The following is a 17254-nucleotide window of genomic DNA, read 5'->3' on the forward strand; positions in this document are numbered from 1 at the left end:
AAGAATCCAAGGAAACCTCATTGTGGCCTTCCAGTACTGAAAAGGAGCTTATAAATAGAAGGGAGACTGACTTTTTACGAGGTCTGATAGTGGTATAGGAGGAAGGGGAATGGGTTTTAAACTAAAAGAGGGGAGATTTAGTTTAGATGTTAGGTGAAAATTCTTTACTCAGTGGGTGGTGAGGCCCTGGCCACACAGGTGACCCTGTGAATTTGTGGATACCCCATCCCTGGAGGTGTCAAAGGCCAGGATGGATGGGGCCCTGGGCAGCCTGAGCTGGTGGGTGGCAGCCCTGCCCACAGCAGGGGGTTGGAACCTGGATGATCTTTAAGGTCTCTTCCAGTCCAAGCCATTCTATGATTCCATGATTCCCCAGAAAGATATTTTAGCCTAAAGCACCAAAATAGAGATCAAGTCATGTGGCAGGTAAGATCTCCTTAATGCTGGGTCTTGTTTAGAAAACAGGACAAAGTCTTGTCTCCAGGGTCTGTGAATCTGTGTCCTCTTATTACAGGTGTCATGCATGACCAGACAGTAGCTCTATTTATTTATGCTGAGATCCGGCACCTATTGTTATTGACCATAATGGACCTTACTGTCACTACAGAACAGAAACACTAGTCAAAACAATGTTGATCTTGGAGGGAAGTCATAGCTGCCGTTTAGGAAAAAACACCTCCTGTTACTTTCAGTCCCAGCAAGTAGGTATACTGCAGCAATCTGGTTCTCATCCCAATCCCATCAGTGTGAGATCAGAGCAAAGTTAAATAATTCCTGCCTGAGGGACTAAGCTGGGTTCTCCAGAGGCCATTTGGTAAATAAGGAGTCTCTTTTGCAAACTTCTTCCTAGAGGGGACAGAGTTTCAGTCTAATTCAGCTTCTGTAACACCAAGGCCAGTCAACTTCTGCACCTAAATGCTGAGATGAAGATATTTTGTTGTACAGTACCCAGTGAGGCAAGGCAGTATCACACTTTGTAGAGTAGAAGGCTAAAGCATAGTGAGCCAAAATGATGTCCCCACAATGCTAGAGAGGGCATGTAGTGAATCAAGAGAAGAAATCTGAGACTCTCATCTCTGAGGTGCCTCTGAGGGATGACGCATCAGCATTCAGAATTGTATCAACTTTCTTACTGTTGACAAAAGTGAGATATAAAGATGGAGAAGTGATCAGTAAAAGGTCGAGCAGTTTAACTTAGCAGACTTACTTCCATAAATGACCATGTGTAGATTTAGACCAACGCAGTGCTTCCAGCTAACTTAGAAATTGTCCCACACATAGTGAAATTCACACCAGATTGCAATTACCTTGAATACTGTAGCTAGAATATTTGCATTCATACCTATACTGGCTGATAGCCTTTGTTCAGACCTGTCAATGTAGATGATCCATTTTTTCTGTTGTGATTTATATGGCTAATAATAAACACCCCAGTGAGAAATAAACAGAGAAGCGCACTCAGTGACCAGGGAGCTAAGCTGTCTACCGATGGTTGTGCTTCCTGTCCTAGAGGTAACCTGTAAGAGATCCCTTTTCTGTTCACTGTGGACAAGAACACTACAAAAATATTCTGCAAACCTGATTATCTGCACTCAGTGGTGTGTAAATGACAAATCTCCTTCTGATCTCATCCTAACCCTGTGCAGTTTCTCCATTTCAGCAGCATAATTAAGAAAAATTAATTCTACCACCTATGCTGTGTTTGCAATGAAAGCCTTCAGCTGCAGTCAAAAGGACACGTGTACACATACACATGTGATTAATAGCTATGTATTTGCAGAATTCTGATATGTCTCCAGAAAGCATTTTTAATCAAACACAGATGTGAGGTTTTTAATGGTAACTGAATGGAAGCATTGTTCAGTTGGGGGATGTCTATCATGGATTTCTAGGATGGTTCCACTTCAGAGGAAGCATTTCCAGGTATCTGGAATGATACAATCTTAGCCAAGAATTTAATATTTCTTAAATGTTGATATGTTACTATTTTCAGTAAGTGTGTTCCTTTTTCCCCCAACTTCTGCCAAGCAGCTTACATCTATTCATTTCTTTTGGAGAAGTTTTTCTAGAGGAAATAGTAAACTTACTGTATATTGTCACAATATCAAAGATTATTTATTTGGTTTTACACAGCTTACCGAATACCTAATAACATATCAGTGTATCAATTCCTACCACGTGTGTCTCAGTCTCATACTGTATGGAATGATCTCACCTTCTGCTGTAAAAAATTAGATGTGAGAGCATCCAACATAGAGAGTCCAGCAAGAGAGAGACAGTAAATATTCAACTGTCTGCCAAATACAGGTGTTTTCTCTATTCTCAAGAAGATACCACTGTCTCTGCCTCTTAGCTTATCCATCATGGCTGGTCAGTAAAAAGGAGGTGAAAAACAGACTCCATAAATGTTCAGTTTGAGAAGTCCAAAATGCTCTACTATACCAGGACACAGATTAGCTTTTCAAGCCTAATTTGTACCAATGCTAGCTGATACAAACATTATGCAACTATGCAGGTGGTAGGAATAGCCAGGGTACGCTATACAGTAGTTATATACCTTACCAGGTTGCAAAGGAAGCCTCTTGCCATTTGGAAATTTCTTCATGTTGGAGTAGTACAAAGGGACAATCCCCTCAGTTCTCTACCAGAAATTCTGGTATTTGTTATTGAGGATTCATTGAAACTACAGCCTTGAGAAGCTGTATTTTTCCAGCTGATTTTCCAGCTGAAGAACGATATGGACAAGAGATAAATGCCACATAGCTGAGGTTTTTTTATCGCCATCCATCATAATTAAAGGGAAGTCAAGTCATCATTGTGCCTGTGTAAATTTTTATGGCAGTTTCTCAAAGTCATTCATAACTGTTGTTTGTGTGGATTGTTTTATATAGATAGTAGCATTCTTGGTAAAAGGGAGAGGATGTTAAGTCTCATTTCTTGACCTAAATCCAGATTATGTACTTACATTTTGCCTGTATGATTTCTCTGCTGTGATTTTGGGTGAATGTTTGCTCTTATTTTGTACCATGGTGTTATGTTCTCTTAAGGCACTGCTGTGTTTCAAATTTGGGTGAATATTTGTTTCTAAGTTGCACCATGGTATTTTATTCTCTTTAAGGCATTGCTGTGTTTCACAGCAGACATGTCTACTTTTTGGTCAAGTGGGATGAAAAGTGACTTGCAAGCGTAAGGAATAGTTAGTGATATTTCCAAACTAACTGAGCAATTGTACAGAAGTATTCCAAGGGAAACTGGGTAATATGCTTAGATAATGTTAGAAAGACACCTAGACTTCTGAAGAGAAGTGTTCTGACTACAAATCTATTAATCCTCTGAAGAAGGAGATGATGAACTCTTTTCATAGAGACGGATTTTGAGGTTGTGTATTAATGAGTTTCCTTCAGTTAAGTTGCAGCTGAAGGAGCCCTGAGATGGAGTTTGGGTCGGCCCATTGACTGTGGACTGTTTCCAGACAAGGACTTTAGTGACTGTACTTTAAAAGGAAAATGAATGATGAACTTCCATCCACAAAGAACTGATTATATTAGTGTTACTCTCCTGCCTTGCTTTACTGAAGGTCTGAAATCCTTTTCCTGAATTGTTATGAATCTTGAGTCAGATTGCCTCCCCTAATGTGTGTCTCAGTGCCCATGTATGGAAGAATATTTCTTCTGTGATCACAACAAATGCTTATGTTGCAAAGGAGAGAGCATTTTCTTAGGAGGAGAGAACAACTCATGATAAAACTTTGAAACACACAGAGAACAAAGGAACCTGTGTTTCTTTAAGCCATTTAGGAACTTTAAAGTTTGCAGTTTAAGTTCAGAAATCATTTTAGTGCTACTAAATATGTTAAGTGCCATCTGTTTCTCTAATGATGCTATGTCTGACTCAGGAGATAAGTGTTTATGAAAAGAAAAGAAGAAGGGGCTCTGTTATTTTGATATCATCATGAAAATGAGGTTCTATGAAAGTATCCAGCAACTTTCCAAAATTTTGAGCTTCAGAGGAGACTTCAAGATAAAATGATGTTTATAGACCACATGCTTTTAGCATAAATATCTTGTGTGCTAGAGTTGCTCTACACACAATACAGGCCCAGGTACTAAAATAAGAGTCTGCCTGCTTCATTTGCAGATGCTTGTAGTAGTATTAAAACTAGATCAGTGTTCACACCATTTAATGTACAGTCTCAAATTCTTTGAGTATTCAGTTGTGTAGTAGTCAGATTTTGAAAGAGGTATTCATGAATCAAAGAAAGAAAGTTTGTGAGAAAGCTTTAGAAAACATTTTACCAGGTTAGAACACGTTGGGCCTTGGAAGGACTTTACTCAAAAGCATACAGCTACTACTCTGATTGTGATAAACTGTAAAAATTACAAGATAATTGCCAGGGAAAGATCAGTATTTGACCACAGTTACCGTGTGCTTCTCTCTGAAGTGTGCATACCTGTGCTACAGATGGGAAAAAATGTGAACTGATGATAACACGCTCAGGCAATGCTTAGCAAAAAGTAGCAATATTGTCATGGGCAGAAAACATATGCACAGAGGTTAGAACAGAAGCTAAGAAGTCATCAGACGGGCCCATGTGGTGCTCTGGCTAAATTCCAGAAAGTGATAGTCTACAGCTTCAATCATACTAGACATCAGCCTATATTAATCATTGCCTGTAAGGAAACAGCCAGAAGAAAAAAGCAATCAAAGGAAAGGTTGCACCAGAAAGAACATACAGAAACACTTGCTATGATCATGTATAAATCAACCACAGGCTCTGTTTACAAACCTTTCCATCTGTTCCTTTGCTTATTCATTTCTGCTTTCCCTCTCTGTCTTCTAACTTTCCTTCATCTTTCCAGATGCAGGACGCTATGGGCTATGAGTTACCATGGGTGTATTTTGTCAGTCTGGTCATCTTTGGATCCTTTTTCGTTCTAAATCTGGTACTTGGTGTGTTGAGCGGGTAAGCTGACAGTTTTGGTGTCCTTTTTCCAATGCTACAGGGCAAGACTCCATAATAAGGGTTCTTCCCCGTCACCAGGATTCTTTTGGATGGATTAAAAATCTGAATCCAAGGAAGTTTTCGCATCAGCCCTCAAAAATCTTGGCCAAATATTTAAACTTTGCAAATAGCAATACAGGGAACAAAAGAGGTGTGTTTCTCTGACAGAAATTTAACATCAGGGCTTCCAAAATCACTACTACCGCCCTTCCATAAATTTCCAGAAATTTGATTATTGAAAATCTTACTGCTGGTGACTTGGGATCTCTTTGGCTGGAGCCTTGCAGTGCTCAGAAACTGAGCTTGTCTCACTAATTATCATTCCACTCTTCCAGGTCAATGATGCCATAGGAAGGGACTGGCCCTGGATCTATTTTGTTACACTAATCATCATAGGGTCATTTTTTGTACTTAACTTGGTTCTCGGTGTACTTAGCGGGTAAGCAGTACCAGGAAAATGTTTTATTACTGTTTATTTTTTTAAATTTGTATTTTTCTTCCTACTCTGTTGTTATCAAAACAACAGACAATGGCAGGTTGATCTCTGGAACCATAGTAGAAGACCTGGGCTATTGCTGTGCAAATGGCAAAACATGGCCTTCCTAATCTGGAAACTGTCTTTAAAAATAAACTGGGGGAAAAAAAAAAAGAAAGAAAAGAAATACAAGACAACTCTGCCTGTAACATATTCCTCTACCTGAAACCTCTACCCATACTCTCTGGGAAGAGGACAACACTATGTTCCCCTGTTAAACTGCCTACAGGTCTAACATGCCATTCACCACAGAATAAGGGGATTGTAGTAAAATCTCTGGAAGAGCCATTGGGACTGAAGGAGGAATGAGAGTATGAGACAAATCCCTTCACAGTTGTGGGATGATATTCCTGCCAAATTACGTCTTCTCACATGAGAAGTTCTCACATTGCTTAATATCTCTAAAGCACAGCCTAATGGGAGACTTTTCCCTGGAGTGTGCCTCACATGCGTTTCTTCTCTAATAAGCATGTCTTCTCAGTTGTATGGATTACAAGCCCAGCATTATTCAGGGAGAAAAGATCATTTCCCTCTGACCTTTTCTAAGGAGGAGCAGAGAAGCAGAAGAATTTCTTGTAGTGTTTAAACATCCCTAAAACATCTAGCTGTATCTCAGTTCTGCAGTATAACCCTCACTGCATAGCATCATTTTGGTAGATTTGATTAAAAACAATTGATATTGCCCCCAGTAGTTAAAAACTTTATTGCCCCTGGGGAGCTAGTTAATTAGAGGAATGAAACCAGTGAACATTCCTCTCTAGATTCTTTTTAAGATCTCCCAGATTTAGGCTTCAAATTCTGTATTGGGAGTGACTGGGTGCCTACAGCCATTCCATGCAAATGGTTAATTATGATATGAGGACTTTTATGCATCCTCTTCTTCATTGTTTCTAGCATTGTGCCTCCTTGAATGAGCTCTAAGTGAATTTGATCAGAGCCAGTACTTGTCTGAGCAGGCAGCCCTTAAGTCTCCTGTCCTTTGATCATAAGAGGGGCAAAATCTTCTCTGAACAGGAGAGAGGACTTGATGCTTCACATAAGTTACATTCTCAGTGTGACAGACGTTTAGGGAAGGGTAGTAGTAGGATTAGAGAAGAAGATTCTCCTTTGATCATCCTGGGAAGAGACAGCTAATAGCAGGTCTACTTGAGGGGTTGTTATTGTCTTCATTACTCCATTGAAGGTTACGTGCAGCTAAGAGCTGCTACAAATGGAAGAGTTTCCAAGTAGTGAATGGAGAGGGAGAAAATCCCCAGTAATGAAGTGTCAGGCAATAGTCTGCATTTGGATTTCTGGAGAGTGATATTCTGGGTACAGTTTTAAAACATACATAAGCTCCTTGTTTCTCCACGTGGATACTTTGCTCAGCAGGTAAGGATCAGCAGTAAAGGAGGATGACCACCTGACAGTGGGTAAGCAGTCTATAGTATCAGAGATGCACTCAAGGACCACGTAAGATGGTGGTTAAAGATTATATAGTATCTGATTGGATAAACAGTGCCTGTGAGCCCAGCCTGAGGACTGCATATTGTTGAAGCAGTGCCGATTCAATTTACCACCTCTTGGATTTGTGTACATAGTAGAAAATTACATTTCCTCTCTCTTTCATTTTTCAACCTAAGAAAGTGTTTTGGGACCTGGATACCCCATCTCCTGAGATACTGCAGCTAGACCACCACAGCTAGTGGTGAGAGATGAAAACAGTCTGCAGGGAGAACTGAAATTAAAGATGAAGTTCACCTTGTTTATGCTGTGAGTCACTCTTCGTGGCTGTGTTCACAGTATTGTGACAGCTGCACTGTTTCTGTAATTTTCTTTTTTTCCCAACTGGAGAAAAGTAAGAAGAAACTTAAGTATTTGCATCCATGGAGAGGAAAAAAAAGAAAAAGAAAAAAAAAAGAAAAGAAAAAAGCAGAAAAAAAAAAAAGAAAGTGAAAAAAAAAGAAAAAGAAAAAAGAAATGATGGCAGAAATGTTCTAAATTTTCTTTGGGCTAAATAAGCAGTTCTTAAACAATTAACTTTCTAAAGCAATTCTAAATTCTGCTGAGTTGCAAAGTGTCTTCACTTTGCAGGTTCAACTTTTTTTGAATAAACTTGCTATTAGTCTGTTCTGTGTAGATGATCCACCTGTCTGTTCTGTGTAGGTACAAAGCAATATTCCTGGGCATCTTTGTAGATCCATTCTGAGCATCTCTGATTTATCCCTATTTATCTATATCAGGAATGTTAACAAGCATGTTGTGTAGGTAGACTTCATCAGTGACAGATTGGCTTGGTTTTTTTAAGCATTTCTGAATGTGTAAGTGTAATTAATTGTACTCACAAAGACACTTTGATTGCACCTGCAAAATCAAATGCTGAGTTCTGTTCTGCCTGCAGATCTCATCTGTAATTTATTTTTCCTCAGTGTTTCACCCATTCATGATTCTTCTGGTGAATTTACTAATCACATGTTAAGCTACATGGTATGACAGAGTATTTGTGTGCAGAGCTATCATCCTTTTCCTGTCTTGACTGATCATACATTAAAACTCTTGTATTCCAAAGGAAATATCCAACCAGCAGATCATACAGTTGACCTTCTCAAGCCAAGAAAAAAGGTGTCCACAGCACTGCTGAAAGAAATGAAACTACTGCTAGAGGTCTTCTGAGAGCAGAGATGTTTGTTTCTCTGTTACTTGTTTCAGTTGATTAGTGATGGAAAAAATGACAGTGTGGGCTCAACTTTCAGACGTTCATGTGGAAGCATATAGATTCACATTTATTTTATAGTTTGCTTATCATTGATCCAAATCCCAGGACACAGTCCAAACAGTAAGTTTCCTAAAGCAAACAGAAGGCCAGAGAACAGCCATTTCTTCTGCTTTGAGAGGATCCTGGAAGCCCAGTTGACTGTTCCTGATTCTCTTCCTGCTGAAGAAGAGATCAGAGTGGATAGGAGGCTGTCTATGCTTGTAGCTCCTCCTGGGTGCAGCAAGAACAGTATTCCTGACCTTTCAGGACTCTTCCTAGTCTAACCCCTCTTCCAACCCTTTCTAATCATAGAATCATAGAATGGCTTGGGTTGGAAGGGGCCTCAAGGATCATCAAGTTTCAACCCTCCTGCCACAGGCAGAGCCATCAACCTCCATATCTAATTCGAGAACAGGCTAGATCCTCACTGTACCTGTCAGCGTGGGCCATGTTTGAAGCCTTATTCTACACTAAGCAAGAGGTTTGAACTGCTAGAATTTAGCTGTTCCACAACACCTCCAAATGTGAGAATTCATGCTGAGATCAGACATAGTCATAAAATATCTCTTTTTTCTCATCAGGACAGACAAAGGAAATTTTCTTTTGCACCTATACAGCCTATAGAACTGGGTGTTTATATTTATGACCTTGATCTACTCTAACCTCAGACAGACTGAATCTTTCTCCAGAATGTTCTGCTTTTTGGTTTTTCCTCTGACAGATGCATCTTATAGTTTTCTAGGAGAAGCAAAGGACAGTGAAGCAAACCAAATACTCATAAAACCAATATTCACCAACTCCTGAACAGAAGTTGTCTCATTCACTGAAGAGAGACAGATTACTTGATGGTTCTGCTAGCCTCTGCTGACCTTATCCTGACATGATATTGTAATTTTTTTTTTTTTTTTTTTTTTTTTTTGAGAAGGCCACCCCAGGCTCAAGATGGCACCTCTATCAGAAAGATTATTGGCTTTTTGGAAGCTTGGCTTCCCCGCTGAAACTGCAAACAGTGAACATTTATTGCCAACTGCGATGGTGGCAGAGGTACTGTGCACACCTGCCTGCAATAGGAGCTGGACTGAGGTCACCAACTCATTTCACATAGAATAGTAAATGACCATGGGTAGTAATTCTTGATTGTGAACTACATTTGCCCAAGTACAGGCTGGCGTTCCACATGGGAAGTGGTTAGAATTGCATTAGCAATTTCCTGAGCCACCTGTTCTCAACAGTTTAATGCTAGCAGAGCGTAGAAATTGAGATAATTTAAATAAGTTGTCTTCTTTGGAGAATCATATGAAAATTGGAATACCATACATTGTACAAAGGAAAGAGGCAGGTAAATCCTTTAGACTAAGGGATCACAATATTTTTGGTTGTGCCTCTAAAAAACTAGTAACAAATTAACTTCTATGCAGACATTCAGCATACTAACATGCTGCTAAAATCTCGCTTCAGTTTAGTCATCTCTTCTCCCAGCCCAAGTCCCGCTTGAGAGAGAGTGCATGGGGCTGCCAAGACCCAAGCAGGCACGCAACTGAAATGTATCTAATAGAAGCAACCCAGTTCAGTGCACAGAAGAATCACCTTATGCAAACTGTGTCATTTCATGCTATTTTCCACACTATGGTTTCTTAAACCAAATTGTAACCATATAAACATAAGTAGGTCTCAGTTGGAGTTTAGAGTCCATTCCCTTTCAAAACTGCTCCTATTTGTTAAAGATTCCAACATACAAGTTTGTGACCCAACTATTGGAATACTGGAATTTGAGTTTTCAAACCGGCTTAATAATGCATAGCTTCATTCAGTGATTTTTTCTTGAAGCGTTAGTTCCTCCATTTGAATAAGGTACAATGTGAGACCCAGAAGAAACGTATTACTGAAGTAGCAAAATATAATTGGTATTGATTCGATTTTTTAAAAATATTTTCTAGACTTTTTGTTATTGTTGTTGGGGTCATTCTTGCCATACTTGGCAGTAGGCTTTTCTGCCTTATAGCTGTTTGGTCCCAGGGTTGGCTATGATCTACCTTTGGGCCTAAAAAGCCACTGATCCTCATTTCCACCTTCTTTATCACTCACCCAAGAGACATGTGGCAAGCAATGTGACAGGAGCGAGGATCACACAGCCTTCTTTTGTCACATACTTTGATGTTAAATGAAGACATCTTCTTACTCTCATTCTGATGAAGTGCTGGTGTTCTGCACAGCTCATAACATAAAAAACCTGATCCAAAGACAGTGAAGTGAATGAAAGTCTTTCAGTGGGTTTTGACCAGACAGGAGGGAAGTACTATGGCATCACTAATGGAAACTAAGGACACTTCATGGGACACTCATTAATTTTTGGGTAGGATTTTCATAAATCTAATATTACTTCGCTAAAGTTAGTGGTGAGTTTCCTATTTGTTTTTTTAGGAATAAGCCTAGAGACAAGCATTAGGCTTTTTTTTTTTTTTTTTTTTTTAATGATTCTTATTGCTGTCAATCAACAGCAAAGCCAATGGAAAATCCATTTGAAAGAATGACTTCCCTCTCATTTCTGGACATAGCAGGCCATATTATCTGCTGTATATGCCTTGTATAGTGATCTGCTTTGGCAGATATAAGGCTTACTGTTTAAGTACTCTTGGTCCAGAACTTTTTACAATTATTAAGCTTCTTTTTCAAAATACAGGTATTAAAACCTGGCTTGAAACCACAGGGGAGTCTTTAAATGGAGGTAAATTGTCACTTCTAGAAAAAAAATAGGACAGTTTAGATGTATCTGACAGACAAGAAGAAATGGCACAGCAGATGAAAAGAAGGCAAAGCAAACATCCAGGATCATAGCTAAGCAACATTAAATTCTTGTTGCTCTGCCCTCTCTGTTAAGTCCATATTCCCAATAGTGGTCCATCAAGAAATTAGATGCCTACTCTGTTTCACTTTCTGGCAGAATCCATTACTGCTTATGTTTGTCTACTCAACTTGAGATTTGAAAAATAAGTTTTGTTTCAGAGAATAGACCTGAATATCAAATGCTTACAATAAAACATTGAGATCAAATTTTTAAATATAGTGCCCACTCCCATGGGTGAAAATGCTCATAATTAACTGTGTACAGAATTGTGAGTATCATTACTTACACTTACAATTAGTGCCATTCAGTTGTGATTATACCTATAATCTTATGGACAGGTTGAGACCTGGCTGAAAATTAGAGCCACTGTCTCACTCTCCAGATGTCAGATTATTGTCAAACAGTTCATCATTGTATTGAGTTGACCACTATTCACATAGATATTTATGATAAGTGTTGGAGAATATCAAGTGGTAAAGAATGTTAGAAGGTTTATGATATTGTACATAAGCACCACGTGAGTTTTATTTGAATTATCAAAACAGTGTTGAGAATGAAAGGATTAAAAAAGGTAATTATATTCTCCTAAGAATTAGTAAAAATGTGGTCACTCCAACTGTATTACAAATGTATGTAGCAAGGATATTCCTTTCACATATCTGTCCTGAAAGAATAGCGAAGGCTGGGTGTACTACATAGGACATGGAAATGGACTTTCTAATAGAAATCAGTCTAACTCATTGTTTTTCAATCTCTTCCTCTCCCTCCACCCACGTCCTGTTCCTCCCTCCCTCTTGCTAGGGAATTTTCCAAGGAAAGAGAGAAGGCTAAGGCTCGGGGAGATTTCCAGAAGTTACGGGAAAAGCAACAGCTAGAGGAGGATTTGAAGGGCTATTTAGACTGGATAACTCAAGCAGAAGATATTGACCCAGAAAATGAAGATGAAGGCATGGATGAGGAGAAGCCTCGAAACAGTAAGCAATTTTCTTTTGTCCGTCTTTCTCTGCTTTTAGCAAGGGAGCCTGTGTCCACCTGCTCCAGTGATGAGATTGCCTATAGGGCAGAGCAAGTTCTTCCTGAGGCTCTCACTATGCTTATATGTGATCCAACTGAAATACATGTTGGAATATGTGGGAGGGAGAAATATGTGTAAAATAATTGATATTGTTCTGCAGATCCTCAGTTTCTTGTCCGTTGTACTAACATTGGAACCTACTATTAAACAGGAAAAAGGTCAATACTTGCTGTTAGAAGTTTGCTACTGGGATAAGTTTTAAAATATACATGTCTCCTATTCATTTATTTAATTGCAGTTCAGTGTTGAAGGCTGTTGACACATGGTTAATTACTTTGAAAGCAAAGGTTTCTAGGCAAAGCAATGCTACAGTATGGGAGAAAGGCCAAATCAACCCTGTTGTACATTAAGTGGGCCATCTGTGACTCCATTGAAATCAGTGGAATTGCACTTGCTTTTGCCAGGCTGGAATTAAGCTTTCTGACATTTCTTGCAAGGGAATTACCTCTTTTTCTTCTGTTTTGAAGCTGAGAATATGTTTGTACAAAGTGAGAATTCACCAATTCTCTCTTCTTATTAGAATGATGGGTTTGGAGAAAGCAAAAATTCCTTACATTTAACTACTTTCACTCTATCTTCTAACTCCACCTTATCTTTTACCAGTATCTGAATCACTTCAGCAACATCTAGCAGTAGTCATCATGGGTCACATAATTGGGAAATGTCAGAGTTTGAACCTTTAGGCAGTTACACAGCTAATGGAGATAGGCACTACTTTTAGCTTTCCTTACTTAAGTCTGCATTATCCCAGCTTGATTTTGGAAGAGAAGACATGAAGCATTTCCCTACAGCTCCCTTGCTACCAAACAAGCAAAATCCATGGGGTGATAGTTCAAAACCATATATGTCCAGGAGGATTGGACACTGGAAAGTTAAACCTACACGAAAAAAGCAAGAGTTTATCAGATTCTTATGATCTTTGAGGAGACTGAGTACTACACCCTGTAGTTGTCAGAACACTTTCAGAAAAAGAAAAGAAAAAAAAAAAAAAAAAGAAAGAAACTTGTGGGGGTCATTAATATCAAGTCATACCCATGATAGCAAAGTGTCTGGATTTGAGGGAGTCTCTGGGGACACTTGCTCAGTCTTCCCCAGGATAGGTTACTTTTATGTTGGTGCCTTCATAGGAATTACAGCTTACTTTCATCATTTAACCTCAGTAATCACTCAGTAATTATTTTATTATTCACGGCCAAAATTTGCTCTTCTGTGGAATACAGTGTATGGAAGATCGTGTTTGGTGATCCCATTTCATTTCTTTGTAGACAGAGTTCAATATTAAGGAAAAAACACCACTGTGATGGGTAGTGCTTGATATCCTCATATGGCATTGGAGCGAGGAAGCTGATTGTCACATAGTGGGTCATTGAAGTCACCAGGAGGCTTTCCCTTTACTTCTATGGGAAGTTCCTGTTACAGGCATGCCTGGTAAAGAAAATTGTAGCTGGAGTGGTAGGTACTGTGATGAGAACCTGCCAGGGCTACTTTCTAATTTGAACTTTTTCCTCTTTAATGAACATGAAAATCATTATGCTTTGGTAAATGTGTTCTGGGATAGGACAGGTGTAGATTCATTGCACTCATTGCAATGTGGTGACGTCAATCCAAGTTTGAGCTAGCAAACTCCTTTTCTGTGTAGTGATATTAAGAACTGGAAGATTACATATCTCCAGCTTGCGTTCAGTTCTTGTTTGGATTAATAAAGTGAGTTTTGTAAAAAAAAAAAAAAAAAAAAAAGGGCTTATAAAATCAGTAATATTACATCTGACAGGGTCTAAAGAGCTTCTCACAGTTGGTTGTTGATGATAGAATTACACACTATTAGCAGACTAACTCGTTATCCATTTCATTTCCAAACTGTTTATGCAGTATCTTCAGTGCCATTGGTTCTAAGTATCAAGTGTAAGGACAGTGGTGGTACTCAGTCCCTACTACATAGTATATCTTTCTCTTTGCCTTCATCAGTTTTTACTACATGACAGACCAGACTTGGAAACAGGTGTTTGCAGTGTCTAGTGGTATATGGCAGCATTACATCTTTGTTGATAGGAATTGCTCAGAATGTGAAGGAAAGCTGTGGACTGATCTTGGTCATGTACAAGGGAAAAGTCATGCTGAGAAGTCTATGAACAAGAGAATAGCAGAAGCTTAATGCTCAGACTTAGCATTAAGAAACATTGCTTTACTATGAGGGTGGTCAGATGCTGGAACAGTCTTCCTTGAAAGGTGGTTGATACCTCATGTCTGTCATGTTCAAGAGCCATTTGGAAAATGCCCTCAATAACATGCCTTAACTTTTGGTTGGCCCTGAAGTAGTCAGGCAGTTGGACTCAATGATCTTTGAAGTCCCCTTCCAACTTTGCTAGTCTATACTATTCTATACTGTTCAGTGTTGTACCTTGGCCTCCTTCCTGACAAAGGCTTTTTAAACTTTGGAAGTAATGGGTCTTTGTCTTGCCTTCCTCTGATGTCAAAGCCAATAGCCACTGAATATGGAAGGTAAAGAGCAATGTCAGCTTTCCCATCTCCAGCCCCAGTCCTCAAGCCAATAAAGATACCTTGATGCTTGCCCCTCACCTAGCAGAGTTGAGGAGTTTGTATTTTGGTAATTCGTATTTTATAAATCACATTCATTTTTTCTTTTCTAGTAGGCTATGGTATATACTTTTGTACAATTACAGGTATCACATTGTTTAAGCTCTATTGTATTTCCTGATACTTCTGAAATTCAATCTTTATTCATGTGACAAGTGCTACTCCATTTTCAAAGCCAAATAGATTACAGACGTCCTCTCCTAAGGTGTTGTATTCACTTCATTTGTTGACATGCTTGATGATTGACAAGTTTGATGTTGACATGCCTCATCCACCACACAGGAGGAAGAAACTCCAGGTATACTTACTGTACCTACCTATGTGGTACCATTCAATGTGGCCTGAAACACCTCCAGAGATGGGGCACCCACAGCTTCTCTGGGCAGCCTGTGCCAGGGCCTCTGCTGTCTGAGTAAAGAATTGACACCTAATATCTAAGCTAAATCTCCCCTCTTTTAGTTTAAAACCCACTCCCCCTCCTCTTATCACCATTAGACTGTAATTTTTTTTATAACCCTCCATAAAATACTGGAAGACCACAATGAGTTATTCCCAAAACCTTGGGAACAACCCTTCACTTTAGTTGCCTTTGCTTTGTTTATATTACGCTGATGCTTAGGAGATTTAGGTTCCAGATAGTGACTCACATTGTTATTTTAAAGTCATGCTAGTTTTTGCTTCCTCAATTTCCCCTTGGAAGTTGTATGCAGGTTTGGAGTGGGTTTTTTTTGTTTGTTTGTTTGTTTTTGTTTTGTTTTTAGTAAAAATATACTTATTAAAGTAGAATCTCAGCTAATGTAAATCTGCAACTCTGAGAATCAGCAGTTTATACCATCTGTGCTCTTGCCCAGGTACTGTACCTAAACTGAACCATTCCAAACACAGAGAACATATGTTTCCAGTCTCTTCTCTGTCCTTGGCTGCGGAAGCCAGTTTTTCTGTCTTCTTACCCTGAGAAGAGAACTGCAAGCCTAGGAACTGCCTCCTGTAGAACAGAGAACAGGAAGAAGAAGGGAAGAGAACTGCACCTGCATCCCCTTCAGTTTGACTGCCTTTGTCAGTCTTTTGGGCACCATAAGTTACATTCTGTATATTCCATTGCTTTCCTGAAGATGTTGAACCTTGCCCTAAGTCTCACTGGGTGTTTACAGCCCTTAATGAAATGCTTGCACTACAGCGAGAAGGGCCCTGGTAGAAGAGAGGATGAGAAAAGAAGGTAACTGCAGCCAAGGCTGGACAGCCTCTGCAACCTTTAGCTGATGTTCTCTGTGGCAGAGGTCTTAGCATTCTTCTGAGGCAGTTCTGTACCAGTCATCTCACATTCACTGAAGAGCATTCACAGAGCAGTCTGAATTCATCTTATATGTTTTGGGAAGTGTATGTTGAAGGCAGTTCTTTTTAACTGTTGTTTGAATACATGCTTTTTCTATTTTGGAAAGTATGAGGTGGGAAATGTGAAAAGGCTTCTTGGGGTTATTTGTGTTAATGGTTTTCTTCTATGCTCTTCCCCTGATGGGCCTCCTGCAGGGGAAAAAAAGCATAAATTTGACAGAGGAGAAACACATGTTATGGCACAAAGCACATACTGAATTTCAAAATTACACGATAGCGAAGAGAATCATCCCTCCTGTTGCCACAGCAACTGGGAATTTGCCCTTTTTTATTCTTCCTGAGAGTGGTCTGCCATGCATCTGTGTCGCTGTGGGCAGGAATAGGAAACCTCAGTCCAACCCAGATTCTCCTCCTATTGAAGTTAATTGGCAAAATTCACACTGACCGCACTAGGGTCAGTAAAAAGCTGTCAATGGGCAAGAAGTAATTTGATGTTTCTGAATGCTCAGATTTTGCCCTCCCTCTCTTTCACTGTATTTCAGTCCTATTTGGTGTTGCTGCTTGCCATGTGAGCACAACCACATTAATATCTATAGGAGCAACAGAGCTTACTTTTTGGCCTGGAGTTCATTAACAAAGCCTTTCCTTGATTCAGGAATATTCATTCTCCTAGTTAAGTCATATCCAAGGTAGTACTGTAAATTCAAGGGCTGATTTGCAAGTAGCTTACCCTACAAAAATCTAAAGTCTAATCACACTCCAGGGCTCTATTGCAATGGGTCTGATTACTGTAAATAATCAGATTTTCGTGTAACACAGCAGTAAAAACACTGCATGTCAGCGTGTTGCCTATCAAAACATAAAGCAAAACTTCAGAGTATAGATTGAATAATGAAAGATGCAGGGGAGAAAGGCTTGACTGTACATGGAAATTTATGCCTTAGCTCAAGTAGAAATATAAAATGCAGAATGGAAGATGATAAAGTTGAGAAATACAGGAAAATTCTAAAATTATTTAAAATCTGAGCTGCTAAAAAGGAATAATCTCAGTTTTTACTTTCAGAGCAGTTATTCCAGTATCTTGGTGACCTTTGGGAATATTTACTAGCATCTCTTGCAGCCTTATTTTTAGGTGA

At 39.3% G+C, this 17254-nt stretch overlaps 1 protein-coding gene across 41 annotated transcripts in view; it reads left to right on the forward strand.

The window, feature by feature from the left end:
* The window catches only part of CACNA1C (calcium voltage-gated channel subunit alpha1 C), a 472560-nt gene that overhangs the window by 314459 nt on the left and 140847 nt on the right, over window positions 1-17254 (forward strand). For 29 of the 41 annotated variants that reach the window (NM_001396677.1, XM_015286478.4, XM_046909762.1 and 26 more), the window contains exons 8-9: window positions 5338-5441; window positions 11918-12090. In NM_001396677.1, coding sequence (NP_001383606.1) covers window positions 5338-5441; window positions 11918-12090 — 277 coding nt within the window. Of the gene's footprint in view, window positions 1-4859; window positions 4964-5337; window positions 5442-11917; window positions 12091-17254 lie in introns of all 41 variants that reach the window. The other 12 variants (XM_040651842.2, XM_015286450.4, XM_015286591.4 and 9 more) reach the window with 3 other exon arrangements.

Source organism: Gallus gallus, chromosome 1 (assembly GCF_016699485.2).
Source record: "Gallus gallus isolate bGalGal1 chromosome 1, bGalGal1.mat.broiler.GRCg7b, whole genome shotgun sequence".
NCBI lineage: Eukaryota > Metazoa > Chordata > Aves > Galliformes > Phasianidae > Gallus > Gallus gallus.